This window comes from Leucoraja erinacea, chromosome 4 (assembly GCF_028641065.1).
Source record: "Leucoraja erinacea ecotype New England chromosome 4, Leri_hhj_1, whole genome shotgun sequence".
Lineage (NCBI taxonomy): Eukaryota > Metazoa > Chordata > Chondrichthyes > Rajiformes > Rajidae > Leucoraja > Leucoraja erinaceus.
The window spans coordinates 59,302,881-59,321,942 of record NC_073380.1 but is presented as its reverse complement, the minus strand read 5'-3'; the positions used below and the strand labels follow the sequence as shown (position 1 = coordinate 59,321,942).

General features: G+C 45.5%; 1 protein-coding gene across 4 annotated transcripts in view; it reads right to left on the bottom strand.

Annotated features, from left to right (window-relative positions):
* The window catches only part of LOC129696459 (protein spire homolog 1-like), a 163,775-nt gene that overhangs the window by 62,215 nt on the left and 82,498 nt on the right, over positions 1-19,062 (bottom strand). For all 4 annotated transcript variants that reach the window (XM_055634366.1, XM_055634367.1, XM_055634368.1 and 1 more), the window contains exons 3-5: positions 18,437-18,685; positions 5,294-5,419; positions 1,481-1,564 (exon numbers count right to left, since the gene is read on the bottom strand). In XM_055634366.1, the coding sequence (XP_055490341.1) occupies positions 1,481-1,564; positions 5,294-5,419; positions 18,437-18,685 (459 nt within the window). The remainder of the gene's footprint in view (positions 1-1,480; positions 1,565-5,293; positions 5,420-18,436; positions 18,686-19,062) is intronic.

Below are 19,062 nucleotides of genomic sequence, written 5' to 3'. Positions count from 1 at the left end.
ATGAGCGTTTGATGGCACTGGGCCTGTACTCGTTGGAGTTGAGAAGGATGAGGCGGGACCTAATTGAAACGTACCGCATAGTGAAAGGCCTGGATAGAGTGAATATGGAGAGAATGTTTCCACTAGTGGGAGAGTCTAGGACCGTAGGCCATAGCCTCTAAATAATAGGACGTACCTTTAGAAAGGCAATGAGGAGAGGTCTTTAAAATGATGAGAGGGATAGACAGAGTTGATGTGGACAAGCTTTCCCCTTTGAGAATAGGGAAGATTCAAACAAGAGGACATGACTTCAGAATTAAGGGACAGAAGTTTAGGGGTAATATGAGGGGGAACTTCTTTACTCAGAGAGTGGTAGCGGTGTGGAATGAGCTTCCAGTGGAAGTGGTGGAGGCAGGTTCATTGGTATCATTTAAAAATAAATTGGATAGGCATATGGATGAGAAGGGAATGGAGGGTTATGGTATGAGTGCAGGCAGGTGGGACTAAGGGGAAAAAAAATTTGTTCGGCACGGACTTGTAGGGCCGAGATGGCCTGTTTCCGTGCTGTAATTGTTATATGGTTATATGGTAGGAGGATTTTCTTTAGTCAGAGAGTGGTGAATCTGTGGATTTCATTACCACAAACGGATGTGGAGACCAAGTCGAGGAATATTTTTAAGATGGAGATTGATAGATTCTTGATTAGTAAGGGTGTCGGGGTTATGGCGAGAAGGCAGGAGAATGCGGTTGAGAGGGAGACATAGATCAGCCATGATTGAATGGCGGAGTAGACTTGATGGGCCGAATGGCATAATTCTACTCCTAGAACATGGACATTCCAGAAACAAAGTGACTAGTGTATTCCATACTCTATTTTCAGCCCAGTCATCTCATCACCACCAGTTTTGTACAGTTCTGTGCAATAAGAAATTAGTGAGATGAACCATATTAATGCAGTAAAGTCTTGTTGTAACGGACCATTGGGGGTGGGGGGGAGAAAGGGGGTGTTTGTCCACAATAACCGAATAGGGATTAGCAAGTAATATTGTATGTAGTCGAGACAAAGAACTGCAGATGTTGGTTAATACACACAAGGGCACAAATGCTGGAGTAACTCAGCGGGTCAGGCAGCATCCCTGGAGAACATGGATAGGTGACGTTACAGGTCGAAACCCTTCTTCAGACTCTCAGTCTGGAACTGGGCCTGGAATCCATGTGAGTGACAGCTCCGGCCTGCTGGTGGACGGGGGAGAGGCGGCGATCGGCAGAGTCAATGGTCACAGCCCGCAGGTGGCTGAAGTGCAGGTACGGGTCGGCCATGGCAGTGGCGACAGCAGGCACAGCCTGGAAGTGACCGGGGGAGGTGGTGCGAGCTGCGGGTGGCGGTGAAAGTCGGTAGATCTGTCCGCCAAAACCAAAATCCATTATGAAGGGGTCCGTAACAACAAGGGTTTACGGTATAAAGAAATCAGATGCCGAGCGCCTGATGGTGGCAACTTACCCAGTCAAAGTTGTTGAGCTCATCCAGCTCCATGTTGGGTTGGCAGCTCACGTCCTTGTTCAGTGCCTGCATCCTCTTCAGATTCTGCCAATTAACACCAACATATTAGGATCATCAAACCACACAAAGGCACAGTGCTGGAGGAGGCAGTTCTGCCCATCGCACCTATGTCAGCTCTTTGAAAGAGCTACACAGTTAGATCAGGCCTAGAGAGAGTGGATGTGGAAAGTATGTTTCTACTAGTGGGATGGTCCAGGACCAGAAGGCAGTCTCAGAATAAAAGGACATACCTTTTAAAAGGTGCTCCAGTTTTCTCCCACACTTCAAAGACGTGCAGGTTTGTAACTTAATCGACCGGTAAAAATTGTAAATTGGTCCTATTATGTAGGATAGTGCAATCGTACGGGGTGATCGCTGGTAGATGCAGACTCGGTGGGGCGAAGCGCCCATTTCCGCTCTGTATCTCTACAAAGCATTTTATTGGGATGCATCACTGTTTGGGAACAGCTCTATCCAACCCCGCAAGAAATTGCAGAGAATTGTCGACACAGCCCAGACCATCACACAAACCAACCTCCCACTGACTCCATTTACACCTCGTGCTGCCTCGACAAGGCCACCAGCATAATCAAGGACAAGTCACACCCTGGCCACTCCCTCTTCTCCCCTCTCCTATCGGGCAAAGGATATAGAAATGTGAAAACACACACCTCCAGATTCACGGACAATTTCTTCCCAGCTGTTATCAGGGAACTGAACCATCCAACCACAACTAGAGAGCAGTCCTGAACTATTATCTACCTCATTGGAGAACCTCGGACTATCTTTGATCAGGGCTTACTGGCTTTATCTTGCATTAAATATTATTCACTTATCATATATCTGTACACTGTGAATGGCTCGATTAAAATCATGTATTGTCTTTCGACTAACTGCTTCGCATGCAACAAAGGCTTTTCACTGTACCTCAGTACACATGGCAATAAACTAAACGAAAGTCTAAAGTCAAGAATCTCTACTTCATCCGGATGGATTGTTTAAGTCCTGGGACGATGGGAATGAAAGAGGTTAAAGGGCAGGTGTCACAAGGGCACCTGTGAGGCAGGGAGAGATGGTAGGGACGGACAAGGAAACCAGTGGGGATGATCCCTGGGGAACACGGAATGTGGAGGGAAGGGGAATGCAACTTTATGTTGCAATCTATCACAGACATTCCCTCTTTTCTCCCCACTCCTACCCTTTCCTGGAACTTAAAACATTCTAGTTTAGTTTAGTTTATTGTAACATGTACTGAGGCACAGAGAAATAATATTATTTCGTAACGTGCGATCCAGTCAGCGGAAAGACTAGACATGATTATAATCAGTGTACAGATACAGGATGAAGGGAATCTGTTGTTGGAGTAGAGGTTTAAAAGAGTGGCGTGATTGCAATGGGTGATAGCAGATCCACTTCAGGACCAGTACGCAGAGAGTCACCTGTCTTGGGTGCCATTTTCTGAATGCTTTTTCCCCATTGAGAGGAATGTGGGCCAAACGTAGGCGGGTGGGACGAGTAGTCTCAGTATTGCCCCAGCTACGATAAAGGGTCATTGAACTGAGGTACTGACCCTCATCATATGGATGTGAAAGGATGTGAAAGGTGCTACAGAAATATAGCTGTTTTTAAGTCACTCCTGAAGACATATCTATTCTCCATGGCCTTTGTAGACCAGTGAGGTGTTGAATTGTTTATTAACTTTATTTGCTTGGTTTTGCTGCGTTGTTCGTACTCGTGTTTTATGTTTTTTAATTTATTGTTTGGATTTTTTGTATGTAATTTATGCGCCTCGTTAGTTGTATGTTCTGTTGTTCTGCCTGTTTTAGGATGTCTTGCTTGTTTTCTTTTTTCTGTACAGCACTTTGGTCAGCTTTGGTTGTTTTTAAGGTGCTTAACAAATAAAGTTATTATTATTATTATCATAAGATCTTGAGACAATCAAGCAGAATTAGGCCTTTCGGCTCATCAAGTCTGCTCCATCGTTCCATCATGGCTGATCTATTTTTTTCTTCTCAACCCCATTCTTGCATTCTCCCAGTAACTTTTGAAGTCCGTTATTATTCAAGATCCTATCAATCTTTGCTTTAAAAATAACCAACGACTTGGCCTCCACAGCCACCTGTGGCAATGAATTCCACAAATTCACCACCCACTGACTAAATAAATTCCTCATCTCCTTTCTGAGGCTGTGCCCTCTGGTTCTAGACCCTCCCATTACGTTGACATTCTCATTAAGTTCATTGAAAAAGCAATGATGTCTGATTTTAATACCAGAGTAGATTTAAAGACTCAAATTATAACGTTTCATCAGAAACTGACAGTTCAGCAGAGAAACTGGTAATTACTCAACAATTGGATGGGAGAATCAGCAATCTCTATTTTGGGAATACTTTAAAGGATTAATTTTAACTAAATAACTCTGAAGGTTGATTTGTGACATGTTCCTCTGCATGTAAGGCTCGGAGCCCATATAACACTGGCCCTTCAGCCACGTGTCCATGCTGACAGTCAAATAACCATCTGCACTTTAAGTGTTTTGATCACTCTGTTATGGGGAAGATGTCAAGAAGCTTGAAAAGGTGCACAATAGAGGACGTTGCCATGAAGCGAGGGCCTGAGCTGTAGGGAGAGGTTGTGCAGGCTAGATGTGTTTCCTTGGAGCGCAGGAAGCTGAGGGGTGATCTTACAGAAATGTATAAAATCATGAGGTGAATAGTGAGGGTAAAAGGCTGTACATTCACTTGTCCACTTGATCTTGTACAGGTTGAGATGCACAAGATCATGAGAGACAATAGGTGCAGGAGTAGGCCATTCGGCCCTTCGAGCCAGCACTGCCATTCAATGCGATCATGGCTGATCATCCCCAATCAGTACCCCGTTCCTGCCTTCTCCCCATATCCCCTGACTCTACTATTTTTAAGGAATAGATCAGGTAAATGCACAGAGACTTTTAGCTAGATTAGGGGAATCGAGAACCAGAGGACATAGGTTTAAGGTGAGGAGGGAAATATTTAATAGGACCTGAGGGGTAACTGTTTTTATACACAAATGGTAGTTGGTGTATGAAACGAGCTGCTGGAGGAGGTAGTTGAGGCAGGTACTATCATAACATTCAAGAAACATTTAGACAGGTACATGGATTGGATATGTTTAGGGGGAAATGGGCCAAATGCAGGAAGATGGGAGGATTGTAGATGGGGCATGTTGGCCAGTATGGGAAAGCATGACTATATGATCCGTATATTAGGATATCAAGTGGGAGATTATATACAACGTAGAATTGAACCAGAACAAATAAGTCTAGGATAATGTGAAACTAGTATGTCAGACATGTTAATATATTTCATGCAACAGGAAGCTGCCATGTAGTTTTATTTTAGTTTGGAGATGCAGCCTGGAAACAGGCCCTTCAGCCCACCAAGTCCCTGCCGATCTTCTATCACCCATTCTCATCAGTTCTACGTTTTCCTACTTTCTCACCAACTCCCAACACATTAGGGGTAATTTTACAGAGGCCATTAACATACAAGCCCCCGCGTCTTTGGCGTGTGTTGGACAAAACCGAAGAACCCGGAGGAAACCCAGCGTGTCACAAGGAGAACGTGCATACCCCACACAGTAAGCATCCAATGTCAGGATCAAACGCGGGTCTCTGTCACTGCGAAGCAACAGTTCAACCAGCTCGGCCACCGAACCGCCCTATATGTGATTTCAGTAGCTTGATCAATGAGATGCAACTGGACTAGTTTGTCTCATGCAAACTGATGCTCTTACCTCTTTAGCAGCTTTAATTTTGGCCAGGAAGGTTTGTAACTCCATGGCTTCGGCGAACAGCGCCCGGCACACGGCCTGGTAATGTTTCGGAGCTTCTGGTGGCGTTGTTAGATGTGCAGCACACAGCTGATAAAAAGGGACACTTGAGTTACGCACTTGTTATTTCTCCCGAATGGCGGCCTACATTGTGTAAGGAGGAGCTGCAGATGCTGGTTTATACTGAAGATAGACACAAAGTGCTGGAGTAACTCCGCGGGTCAGTTCGTTCCGTAGTTTACGTTTTGCTCAAGAATGGGAACGTTCCGGTTAACAAAAGAACATTCACTCCACCTGGCATGATGGTGCTTTGTGTACAATTATTTTGTTAAACGTGATCACGTATGTAGTGAGGGCTGTGCCATTCAACAGAACACACAAAACAAAACCCAATCCTACAAAAAGACACAAAGTGCTGGAGTAACTCAGCGGGTCAGGCAGCATCTCAGGAGACAAGGATAGGTGACCTTTCGGGTCGGGACCCTCCTAAACCGTTCTTACTACATAAAGCACGGTTTGGCTGGACTGACTTGGCAATCGAGAGTGTTCCTGGAAACACTTCTGCCCTGGCATTAAAAAAAATAAAATCACTCTGAGCGTTTCCATTTTGCACATCATTAAGACCCAACATTAGCTGCATGTACGATAGACACAAAATGCTGTAGTAACTCAACGGGTCAGGCAGCATCTCAGGAGAAAAGGAATAGGTGACATTTCAGGTTGAGATCCTTCTCCAGACCAAGCCTCAGTCTGAAGAAGGGTCTCGACTCGAAACGTCACCTATTGTAAATTGTCCCTAGTGTGTAGGATACTGCTAGTATATGGGTGACCATTGGTTGATCCTAGTGTGTAGGATACTGCTAGTGTATGGGTGACCATTGGTTGATCCTAGTGTGTAGGATACTGCTAGTGTATGGGTGCCCATTGGTTGATCCTAGTGTGTAGGATACTGCTAGTATATGGGTGATCATTGGTTTCCACGATGTATCTCTAAACATCTTTCTTCCCATTTTCTTCTCCTTACTACCATAAGTCAGAGGAAGGGTCCTGATCTGAAACGCCACCTATCCATGTCATCCACAAACCCGACCCGCTGAGTTCCTCCAGCACTTTGTGTTTTACTCCTGTGCATCTTGCTGGGTCACTCGGAACGTACATGTGTACTCATGGGGACAACAACACTTTGGCCCCATTTCATTCTGCAGCAAACTGGACGGTCATTCCATTGGCCATGGAGGCAAGTTCACTCCCAGTCTTGTCGGTTTCTGGGATCCATAGAACACTACATCACAAGGACAGGCCATTCGGCCCACAATATATGTGCCGAACATGATGCCGAGACCAACTCTTATCTGCCTGCACTTAATCCATTCCCTGCAAACTGATGTGCCTATCCAAAAGCCTCTTAAATGCCATTATCGTTTCTGTCTCAGACTCTAACCTTGCCAATGCGTTCCTGGCATTCACCACCCTCTGTGTAAAAAAAAATCCTGTCCCACGCATCCCCTTTAAACCTTAGATAGACACAAAATACTGGAGTAACGCAACGGGTCAGGTAGCATCTCTGGAGAAAAGTAGATTATGTTTTGGGTCGGAACACATACATTTATTAGTCTGAAGAAGGTCCTAACCCGAAACGTCACCTACTTTACTCCAGAGATGGTGCCTCATACGCTGTTACTCCAGCATTTTGTGTTATTTTCAGTGTAAACCAGCATCCGCAGTTCCTTCTTACACGTTCAGTAAACAGTGCCGCTCTCACCTTAAAACTATTGCCTCTAGTATTTGATATTTCCATCCTGGGAAAAAGATTCCCAATGTCTGCCCCTCTCATCATTTTATACGTTTTTCTTCGGTCTCCCCGCAACCTCTGGCATTCCAGGGAAAACAATCCAAGTCTGTCCAACCTCTTCCTGTAGCTAATACCCCCTAATCCAGGCATCATTCTGGTAAAATGTAGAAACAAAGAACTGCAGCTGCTGGTTTATACTAAAGATAGACACAAAGTGCTGGAGCAACTCAGCAGGTCAGGCAGCATCTCTGGAGAAAGGAGATGAGCGACGTTTCAGGTCGGACCCTTCGTCAGTCTGACCTTCTTCAGTCTCCAGCAGTCCAAAGGTGGGTCCCGGCCCGAAACGTAACTCATCCTTTTTCTCCAGAGATGTTGCCTGAACTGCTGAGTTACTCCAGCACTTTGTATCGATCATTCTGGTAAACCATGACATTTACTTCATTTACTGCAGGTGAACATGTGGGGGCGCCATTGAGCAGCACATTGCTGTTTTAATATTAGCCCAGGTTTGTTGAAGTTGGCAGCAGTGTTCCCTGGCCTCTTCACAGGTATCAACGGGTTAAAAGTAATTCATAAACTAAATGTTACAGAGACAAGGATGCTGGAGATGCACAGGCAGACCAAATCACTCTCCTGACAACCCATAGTCTTTCCAGGATTAACAAGGCATGTCAGGGGTGTGACGTCTTCCCACTTGCCAGGAGAGTACAGCTCTAACAATGAAGTTCACCACCATCCACGACACAGCAACATGTGGAGCTGAGAGATCTAGCACCGCAGATACAGTGCAGGCACTGGGCCTCTACTTACTGGAGCTTAAATGGATGAGGAGGGACCTTATTAAAACTTATCGAATAGTGAAAGGCCTGTATAGGGTGGATGTGGAGAGGATGTTTCCACTAGTGGGAGAGTCTAGGACCAGAGGCCATAGCCTCAGATTAAAAGGATGCTTCTTTAGAAAGGAGATGAGGAGGAATCTCTTTAGTCGGAGGATGGTGAATCTGTGGAATTCATTGCCACAGACGGCGGTGGAAGTGGTCAATGGGCGTTTTGAAGGCAGACATAGATAGATTCTTAATTAGTATAGGTTTCAGGCAGGAGAATGGGATTGGGAGGGAAAAATAGATCAGCCATGTTTAAATGGCGGAGTAGACTTGACCTAATTCTGCTCCTAGAGCTTATGATCTATGTGAGAGAGTGAGTGGAAAAGAATTCTGCCCCGCCAACATATCTAATTTCAATCTAAGTGCATTAAGATAAAAACGTATGTAACCGAGTTACATAAGCGAATAATGTGCGATTTCACAGTGAACAATAAACAAGATTGTGCTGGCAGGAGCTGGCATTTTGCTTAAACTCTTGTCTGCAACCCGATTCTTAGCTTATCCAGGCTGGAGCTGAGATGTGCATATTGTTGATAAGGTGCACACCACAAGGGACTTCTCACTTGGAACAAATCGTACAAATGATTCTGCTTCTGTCCCCAGTGTATTCCCTTGCGCCTTGTCTACCTTCAGCAATCTGGATAATGAGTCAGCTACGTTGTTCTTTCCAGTGATGTACATCACTCTGTATTTGTACCGTTGGAGTCTGAGCACCCATCTTTCAATCCGGGCACACGGTTTGGAGGAGAGAGATTGTCTCTAGCGGTTTGTGGCCTCTCCACAACTCAAACGCAACGCGTGAAAGCGCCCACACAAAGCAAAAGTCTCCTTTTCTGTCTGGGAGTATCCTGTTTCTACTTCCGTCAATGACCTGCTATTAATCTCGATTGTCCTGCATGCTGCTGTACAAGTGCTGCTCCTATCCCCACGGGACTTGCATCTGCAATAACACAGCCTTTGGATCATAGTATCCCAACGTATGGGGACTCATCAAACTCTGTTTTAACATCAGAAATGCAGCTCTTTGTTCTGGACCAAACACAAAGCGCACATTCTTCCTTGTCAACCTCTTCCCAGGCTGTCTGCGTAGGCATCAAATTCCTCTGGTCACGTCTCCCAAAGTTGACTCACAACACTCACTTCCCCACTCGGGTCAAATGGATTCAAACCTCTCATCCCAGCTGCTTCAACTCCACTAAATGCCAATCCTGCTTCAAAAGTTGAACTGCACAATTCCTAGTTCGTCCTGGTGGCCAATGTCAGATCCTCACCTCGATCCGATTATAATAAATACACATTCAACAACACCGAATACAAACATGCTGTTTTATTCCCCCATCCGTTATATGCCGGCAGCATGTGTTCTCTGACATTTCTGACTCAGAGTAACACTTAAATACGTCAGTTCCCACGACAACAACATAAAGCTTTTCACTATACCTCAGTACACATGACAATAATAAACTAAACTATCCATGTACCTGTCCAAATGTCTGTTAAATCCTGTTATTGTACCTTCCTCAACTACCTTCTCTGGCAATCAGATACCGGCCTACTGATCAACATTTGTTATATCTAAACCAGAACTATTAAATGGGGGCTCTTTGCCCTTCAAGGAGTCAAAATGTAACTGTACTTAATAAATTAAATCCTGCAGTGTTTTACTGATGTTAATGAAGGGGTTTTTGTGCCTCTACCCCTCGTGTAACAAGCGTTCAGAGTTGCCATGGCAACCAGGCCGGGCTCTCCTCCTCCCCCTCCTCCCGTGGCAGCGACCTTTAGTTTCTACGGCCATCCGTGGAAACGGGGATTACTTCAACTGAGGCCTAGCATGAAAGGCTTCAATGTATCCCGCCTTGTTCATAAAGGACCCAGCGTACATGCCAACATAAAAACATTGACCATGCAGTTTATTTATTCAGTGACCTGAAGGAACAGCTGGCAGTAAATCTAGCATTATTTGCTGAAGTTTGAAAACGGGCTTCAATGACTGTAAAATTAAATTAGCCTCACAGATCATTACTCTATAATAATTCAGGCATCGGTCTTCCGGGTCACCTGCTGAGCTCGAAGGCATAAGCTGCCAAATCGTCAGGAAGGTTTGTAGAGCCATTAAAGCATCACAAATTAATCACCAGGAATTGCTGCACACAACCCACGGAAGAAAATTGGTGCCGGGCCTTAACAATGTGCAATATATTTATTTCATGTGGCTCCTTCATCTAGTAATGATTGAAAATGTTAAAAAGCAAAGGATGTTTCTACTGACGACGAGGACCGTCCCAGTCAGACGCTGTTCATGTTCTAACTGGTGAGGAAAGCTACAAGCCACGAGTAATGGGCAGGTCACGTGATCAGTGGGGAGAGGGCAAGTGGGAGTTCATGTGGTTAAATCGCAAACCAATGTTGTCAACTCGTTGATGGAAATTGTAGAAACAAAGAACTGGAGACTCTGCTTAATACCCAAAAGGACACAGGTCAGGCAGCAGGTCTGGAGAACGTGGAGAGGTGACTTCTTCAGAGTCAGATAACATGAAGAAGGGCCTTGATCCAAAACATCACCCATCCATGTTGAGAGTGAAGAAGGGTCCTGACACAAAACTTGATCTGATGAGTTGTTAGCCCTCTGTCCATGATTGAATATGCACAAGGCATGGGGGTTCATTGGGAGGAAAGGGTCCTTTTCACAATGGCAGGCAGTGACTAGTGGGGTACCCAAGGCTCACTGGGACCCCAGCTATTTACAATATATATTAATGATCTGGATGAGGGAATGAAGGCAATATCTCCAAGTTTGCGGATGACACTAAGCTGGGGGGCAGTGTTAGCTGTGAGGAGGATGCTAGGAGACTGCAGGGTGACTTGGATAGGCTGGGTGAGTGGGCAAATGTTTGGCAGATGCAGTATAATGTGGATAAATGTGAGGTTATCCACAAAAAAACAGGAAAGCAGACTATTATCTAAATGGTGGCCGATTGGGAAAGGGGGAGATGCAACGAGACCTGGGTGTCATGGTACACCATTCATTGAAGGTAGGCATGCAGGTGCAGCAGGCAGTAAAGAAAGCGAATGGTATGTTAGCTTTCATTGCAAAAGGATTTTGAGTATAGGAGCAGAGAGGTTGTACTGCAGTTGTACAGGGTCTTGGTGAGACCACACCTGGAGTATTGCGTACAGTTTTAGTCTCCAAATCAGGAAGGACATTATTGCCATAGAGGGAGTGCAGAGACGGTTCACCAGACGGATTCCTGGGATGTCAGGACTGTCTTATGAAGAAAGACTGGATAGACTTGGTTTATACTCTCTAGAATTTAGAAGATTGAGAGGGGATCTTATAGAAACTTACAAAATTCTTAAGGGGTTGGACAGGCTAGATGCAGGAAGATTGTTCCCGATGTTAGGGAAGTCCAGGACAAGGGTCCAGCTGGATAAAGGGGAAACCTTTAAAACCGAGATGAGAAGAACTTTTTTCACACAGAGAGTGGTGAATCTCTGGAACTCTCTGCCACAGAGGGTAGTGAGGCCAGTCATTGGCTATATTTAAGAGGGAGTTAGATGTGGCCCTTGTGGCTAAGGGGATCAGGGGGTATGGAGAGAAGGCAGGTACGGGATATTGAGTTGGATGATCAGCCATGATCATATTGAATGGCGGTGCAGGCTCGAAGGGCCGAATGGCCCACTCCTGCACCTAATTTCTATGTTTCTATGTTTTCTGCTTTCTCTACTTGGAAGAGAAATTAGTGGACCAGTAACTGCAGAGGAGAAAATCAAGTACTCGAAAGCACACACCACCCGACTCAAGAACAGCTTCTTTCCCTCCCTGTTATCAGGCTCCTGAACAGTCCTTCCATAAGCTAGGGTCCGATTCAGCTCTACCCCATTGTGGACATTAGATCGAGATCACTGATGCAATTATAAAGAAAGCACATCAGCCCCTCTACTTCCTGAGAAGATTACGGAGAGTCGATATGTCAAGGAGGACTCTCTCCAACTTCTACAGGTGCACAGTAGAGAGCATGCTGACCGGTTGCATCGTGGCTTGTTCGGCAACTTGAGCGCCCAGGAGCGGAAAAGACTACAAAAAGTCGTAAACACTGCCCAGTCCATCATCGGCTCTGACCTCCCTACCATCGAGAGGATCAATCGCAGTTGCTGCCTCAAAAAGGCTGCCAGCATCATCAATGATCCACATCATCCTGGCCACACACTTATCTCCCCGCTGTCTTCAGGTAGAAGATACAGGAGCCTGAAATCTGCAACATTCAGGTTCAGGAATAGCTACTTCCCCACAGCCATCAGGCTATTAAACTCAACTCAAACAAAACTCTGAACATTAATAGCCCATTGCACTTTATCTGATTATTTATGTTAAAAAAATTTATATGAATGTACGGCAACTTAATTATTTATTTTATGTAAAGCACTTTGGTTTAAACGCGAGTTGATTTAAACATGCTATATAAATAAAACTTACTTACTGTAACTTATGTATACCTGCTATATTCTGTTGTGCTGAAGCAAAGCAGGAATGTCATTGTCCTATCTGGGACACATGACAATAAACTCTCTTGGGTCTTAAATCTAGACTTTATCTGTGGAACTGATGCATTACAATGCTGAGAACTATATTCTGCACTCTGTATTTTCCACCTAGCTCTACCTTTAGTACTCAAGTTGGAACTGGATGTATTTATGTATAGTACTATCTTACTTCACTGGATGGTATGCAAAACAAAGTATTTCACTGTACCACTACCCAATAGTAAACTTTAACCTCAGATGTACAAGAATATGAGGGGTATGGATGAAATGAACAGTCTTTCCCCCACAGGATTAAGGTGAGTGGGGGGGGGGGGGGGGGGGGGGGGGGGGGGGGGGAGAAAGAGGAGGCTGCTCTACCTATTGTACATGTTTAGACTGAATGTATAATATTATCTGGTCTGTTTGGATAGCATGCATAACAAAGCTTTTCACTCTACCTTGGTACGCGTGGCAAATCTAAACCTAAATCATCTGAGAAGGGTTGAAGGTAGACAAAAATTTTGGAGGAACAGCAGGTGAGGCAGCATCTATGGAGAGAAGAAATAGGCGACATTTTGGGACGAGACCCTTCTTCAGACTGATGTTGGGGGGGTGGGGGTGGAGGCGGAGACATGGGCTGTGGGCGAGCTGGGGAGGGGAAGGAGGGAGAAAGCAAGGACTACCTGAAATTGGAGAAGTCAATGTTCAGACCACTGGGGTGTAATCTACCCAAGCGAAATATGAGGTGCTGCTCTTCCAATTTGCGGTGAGACTCACTCTGGCCATGGAGGAGGCCCAGAACAGAAATGTCGGATTCGGAATGGGAGGGTGAGTTGAAGTGCTGAGCCACCGGGAGATCAGGTTGGTTAAGGCGAACTATGCAGAGGTGTTCGGCGAAACGATCGCCAAACCTGCGCTTGGTCTCACCGATGTAGAGCAATTGACACCTAGAGTAGCGGATGCAATAGATGAGGTTGGAGGAGGTGCAGGTGAACCTCTGCCTCACCTGGAAAGACTGCTTGGGTCCTTGGATGGAGTCAAGGGGGCAGGTAAAGCGACAAGTGTAGCATTTCCTGCGGTTGCAAGGGAAAGTACCAGGGGAGGGGGTGGATTGGGTGGGAAGGGTTAATGAATCACAAGTCAAGTCAGTGGTAAAAGCTAGTTTCTTCCTGCTTTGTACCATAGTTAAAATCAAACTATTTCTCCAATTCGACCACCTTGAAAAAATCATCCACGCATTCATCTCCTCCCGCCTTGACTACTGCAACTCCCTATACACTGGCATCAGCCAATCATCCCTGTCCCGCCTGCAATTGGTTCAAAACGTCGCAGCTAGGCTTCTGACGGGTACCCGTAAAAGGGACCACATCACCCTGATCCTGGACTCTCTCCACTGGCTCCCAGTACGGTACAGAATTAACTTCAAGCTCCACTTATTCATATACAAAGCCCTTAACGGGATTGCCCCCCACCCCATATCAAAAATCTTCTAACCCAAGGTTCCACCTCCAGGTCCCTCAGGTTGGCCGACTTGGGGCTACTGACTATTCCGCGGTCTAGGTTTAAGCTCAGGGGCGACCGCGGGGTTGCAGCACCTAGACTGTGGAACAGCATCCCTCTACTCATCAGAACTGCCCCCTCCATCGACTCCTTTAAATCAAGGCTCAAAACCTATTTCTACTCCTTTGCGTTTTTGAGGCCCTCTGAGGGGGCGTTGTAAATGGTTTATGTATGTATTGTTAGGTCTGCGTGTAGCACATTAGTATCTGCACTGATGTACAGCACTTTGGTCAACGCCAGTTGTTTTTAAATGTGCTATACAAATAAAATTGACTGAATTGACTGACTGACTTTGTGTTCTGGAATGGGGAAGCAGCTTTAAAAAAATATACGGGCCAAGGATCTTTGACCTGAAACGTTAACTCTGTTTCTTTTGGCAAAGACTGACCTGCTGAGTATTTCCAGCATTTAATAATTTCTTCCAGCTGAAATATAACACCACCTGGTTGGGACGTCTCAAGCCACGGCTCTTCTTTACACTTAGCAGGATGTCACACATTGACATCCGCGTTGGAGAATAGTAGTCATTGTCCCCGTACTGAACGTCAGGCCCCGGCAGCTTCAGGCAGCTGCCCCTGCACTTGACCAGTAGAGCGAGATAACATTAAACAGAGTGAAAGCAGAGAGAGAAGCCAGACTCATAGAGTCGTACAGTGTGGAAACAGGCCCTTCACCACCAACTTGCCCACACCAACCAACATGTGCCATCTACCTTAGTCACACTGGCCTGCGTTTAGCCCTTATCCCTCTAAACCTGTCCTATCCTTGTATCTGTCTAAATGCTTCTTAATTGTTGTGATTGTAGCTGCCTCAACTACCTTCTCCGGCAGCTTGTTCCATACACCCATCAGCTTGTTCCATACGCCCGTTGTTATGTAAAAACGTTCCCCCGCAGGTTCCGATTAAATCTTTCCCCCCTCACCTTAAACCTGTCTTCTGGTTCTCGACTACCCTACACTGGACAAAAGACAGTGCGTGTACCTGATGTATTCCTCTCATGATCTTGTACACCTCTACAAGGTCATCCCTTATCGTCCTTCGCTTTAAGGAATAGCATCCCAGCCTGCTCAACCTCTCCCTATAGTTCAGCGCCTTGAGTCCCAGCAACATCATCGTCAAGCCTCTGTCCCACTTAGGCAATTTTTTTCGACGATTATGCTGTTGCCGCATGGTTGTCGGGGTGTCGCCTGTATGGTCGCGAGTCGCCTAAAGAATCGTAACATTTTTCTGGTCGCCGCTGGAATTTGAAATATTCAAAACATTTCGGCGACTGTGGGCTGGTCGCAGCTTTGTCTTCTACTTTGTCTTCTACAAGGTGCTGTCATAGATTGTCACCAGGATGAGGCAGGTTGTTGTTAGTTGTCGCCGGGTGCTGGCTTTGGTGCATCCCATTGGCGACTACCTACGTCAACAGGTATCCGCGACTGAATTGTCTTCAGTTGTCGCCGATAGGGTCGTTGCTTGTCGTAGCTTGTCGCGGGTGGACGTAGGTTGACTTTGGTTGTCGCCCGTGTGCTCTTAGGTGGACATAGGTGTGGTCATAGATGGACGTCCTAATGGGTCGCCGGTTGTCGGTATTTTGATGTCAACTAGGTGGTAGGTTGTCGTAGACATTGTCGTAAGGGGGGTCCAGTCGCCACTTTTTCAGTGACCTGTTACAACTGTGCCAGTGGCTGAAAAAATCGCCTAAGTGGGACAGGCCCTTAAATCTCCAACCCTTTCTAGCTTGACAACATCTTTCCTATAACATGGTGACCAAAACTGAACACAATACTCTAAATGTGGCCTCACCAACGTCTTTTTAAACTGTAACATGACTTCCCAACCTCTATTGACTGATGAAGGCCAATATGCCAAAAGCGTTTTTGACCACCTGATCCACCTGTGACGCCACTTTCATCACTTTGTTATTTGTGGGGAGTTTCCGTGCATTGACCCAGGCAACTAAAACTCCTCTCACCAACTAGAGAGCACTCCCCTCTACCTCATTGGAGACCTTAAAACTATTCTTAATTGGACTTTACTGGACTTTATCTTGCTCTAAACATTATTCCCTTTATCGTGTATCTGTACACTGACTGTGGATGATCAGCCATGATCGCATTGAATGGCGGTGCTAGCTCGAAGGGCCGAATGGCCTACTCCTGCACCTATTGTCTATTGTGTAAGAAAGAACTGCAGATGCTGGTGAAAAATCGAAGGTAGACACAAAAATCTGAAGTAACTGTACACTGTGGACGGCTAGACTGTAATCACCTATATTCTTTCCGTTGACTGGTTCACATGACAATAACCTAAACTCATACTTTGCTCGTCCAGAAAGCTGAATCTAAAATCAGCCCTGCTTTTACCGAATAGCAGTGTCATTTGTTAATGGAAGAGGTATTGCACTAGATTTTATTTTATAAACATTTTAAATCGAAAGGTGGGGCAAAATTAGTTTCAGGAGAATATTCTTGGAATTAGTTAACTAAAAAAAAAACTGTAGTTTAAATAACAAAGGGCAAGCCAGGATGCCAGCTGTCGGTGACACAGTTGGATGAAAGAACTTGCTATCTTTGCCCAGCTTAAGCAGGGATACTGAACATTAATCATCATCAGATCTCACCGACACAATATTTATGCAAAACAGTCTATGTGGAAGTCATTGACATATGCAAGAAATCGAATGGTTTTTGTGTGACTAAAGCTGCAATTCCCCAGAGTAAATATTGGGTTCCTGGAACACACTGTCAGGGGTGGTGGAGGAGGTGGCGTTTACGAGGCTTTTAGATAAATAAAATATTAAAAATAAATTGGATAGGCATATGGATGAGAAGGGAATGGAGGGTTATGGTATGAGTGCAGGCAGATGGTCCTAAGGGGGAAAAAAATTTGTTCGGCATGGACTTGTAGGGCCGAGATGGCCTGTTTCCGTGCTGTAATTGTTATATGGTTATATGGTTATAAGACACATGGATATGCTAAGAATGGAGTCATCGAGTCATACAGCGTAAAAAATAGACCCTTCAGCCCAACATGCCCCATCTATGCTAGCCCCACCTGCCCACATCCCTCTAAACATTTCCTATCCATGTCTGAATGTCTCTTAAAGATTATGATAGTACCTGCCACAGCTATCACCTCCGGCAGGTCGCTACAGACACCCGCCACCCTTTGTGTAAAAAAGTACACCTCGTGGTTTAAATCATGTGCAGGCAAATGAGATTAGTTTATCTTGACCATGTTTGGAGCAGACATTGTGGGCCGAAGGGCCTGTTAGAAACATAGAAAACAGGTGGAGTAGGCCATTCAGCCCTTCGAGCCAGCACCGCCGTTCAATATGATCATGGCTGATCATCTAAAATCAGTATCCCGTTCCCATTTTCTCACCATATCCCTTGATTCCATTAGCCCCAAGAGCTAAATCTAACTCTCTCTTGAAAAATGATTCTAAATGTTCTAAATGATCCATGATTCGGCATATGCAGAAATCGACACAGTGTGAAAGTGGAGTAGTACATTATGGAACGAGCCTCAGCTGCAAACGTACATGGTATTGGTTTGATATTGTGTGTACTTCCTGAAGCACAGAGAAAAGCTTTGATTTGTGGTGCTCAGGGTCAGAGTCTTCCCTTAGGGCGGCACGGTGGTGTAGAACAGCATAGAGTTGCTGCCTTACAGCGCCAGAGACAAGGGGTTCAATCCTGACTACAAATGCTATCTGTATGGAGTTTGAACGTTTTCCCTGCTGGCGAGGGCTTTCTTGGGTGCTCCAGTTTCCTCCCATACTCAAAAGACAAACAGGCTTCCAGGTCTGAAGAAGGGTCTTGACCCGAAACGTCGCCCATTCCATCCCTAAGGTAGTTGAGGCCAGTTCATTGGCTATATTTAAGAGGGAGTTAGATGTAGCCCTTGTGGCTAAAAGGATCATGGGGTATGGAGAGAAGGCAGGTACAGGATACTGAGTTGGATGATCAGCCATGATCATATTGAATGGTGGTGCAGGCTCAAAGGGCCGAATGGCCTACTCCTGCACCTATTTTCTATGTTTCTCTCCAGAGATGCTGCCTCACCCGCTGAGTTACTCCTGCATTTTGTGTCTATCAGGTTTCTAGGTTAATTGGCTTTGGTACAAATTGTAAATTATCACTAGAGTCTATGACAGTGTTGGTGTACGGGGCGATCACTGGTCTTGGCACACTCGGTGGGTCGAAGGGCCTGTTACCGCGCTGTATCTCTAAAGTCTAAAAGTAAGGTATAAAGGTTAGTCGTGATGGTAAACAGATCAGTGTTGTGGGATGAGTGCTGCCCTATGTTTGTCCACAAATAAATATGCATCACACAATATGCCAAGAGAAGAAGACTCACCATCATCACGTGCCTGAAGTTCCTTATTGTGGTGATCCGTTTTATTGTGATGATCTCTTTCTGCTCGTCCTCTTCGTCCTGACCGTCGTAACCCTCATCCAGACTCCCCTCGGCTCCCACACCCTCGTCTAGGATATTTGTCATGCGGTCTATCAAGTGCTCCAGCGGTGGACTGAGCTCCCGCTCCTCATTGTCTTTCAGACCCCAGTCCAAGGCTTTGTAAACAAGGATCCCCACCGATTCGATCACCTGTTGAGGAATGGGTGCAAACGTCTGGGTTAGAAGTTATTGGTTTTGTAGATAGTGAAGATGAACGATTGCAGCAGGATCTGGGTCGATTGGCCAGGTGGGCGGAGGAATGGAATTTAATACAGAGAAGTGTGAGGTGTTGCATTTTGGGATGTCGAACAAGGGCAGGACCTACACAGTGAATGGTAGGCCTCTGGGTAGTGTTGTACAGCAGAGGGATCTAGGAGTACAGGTGCAGGGTTCCTTGGAAGTCGAGTCGCAGGTAGATATGGTGGTCAAAAAGGCTTTAGGCACTTTGGCCTTCGTCAGTCAGAGTATTGAGTATAGAAGTTTGGAGGTCACGTTGAAGTTGTATAAGACATTGGTGAGACAGCATT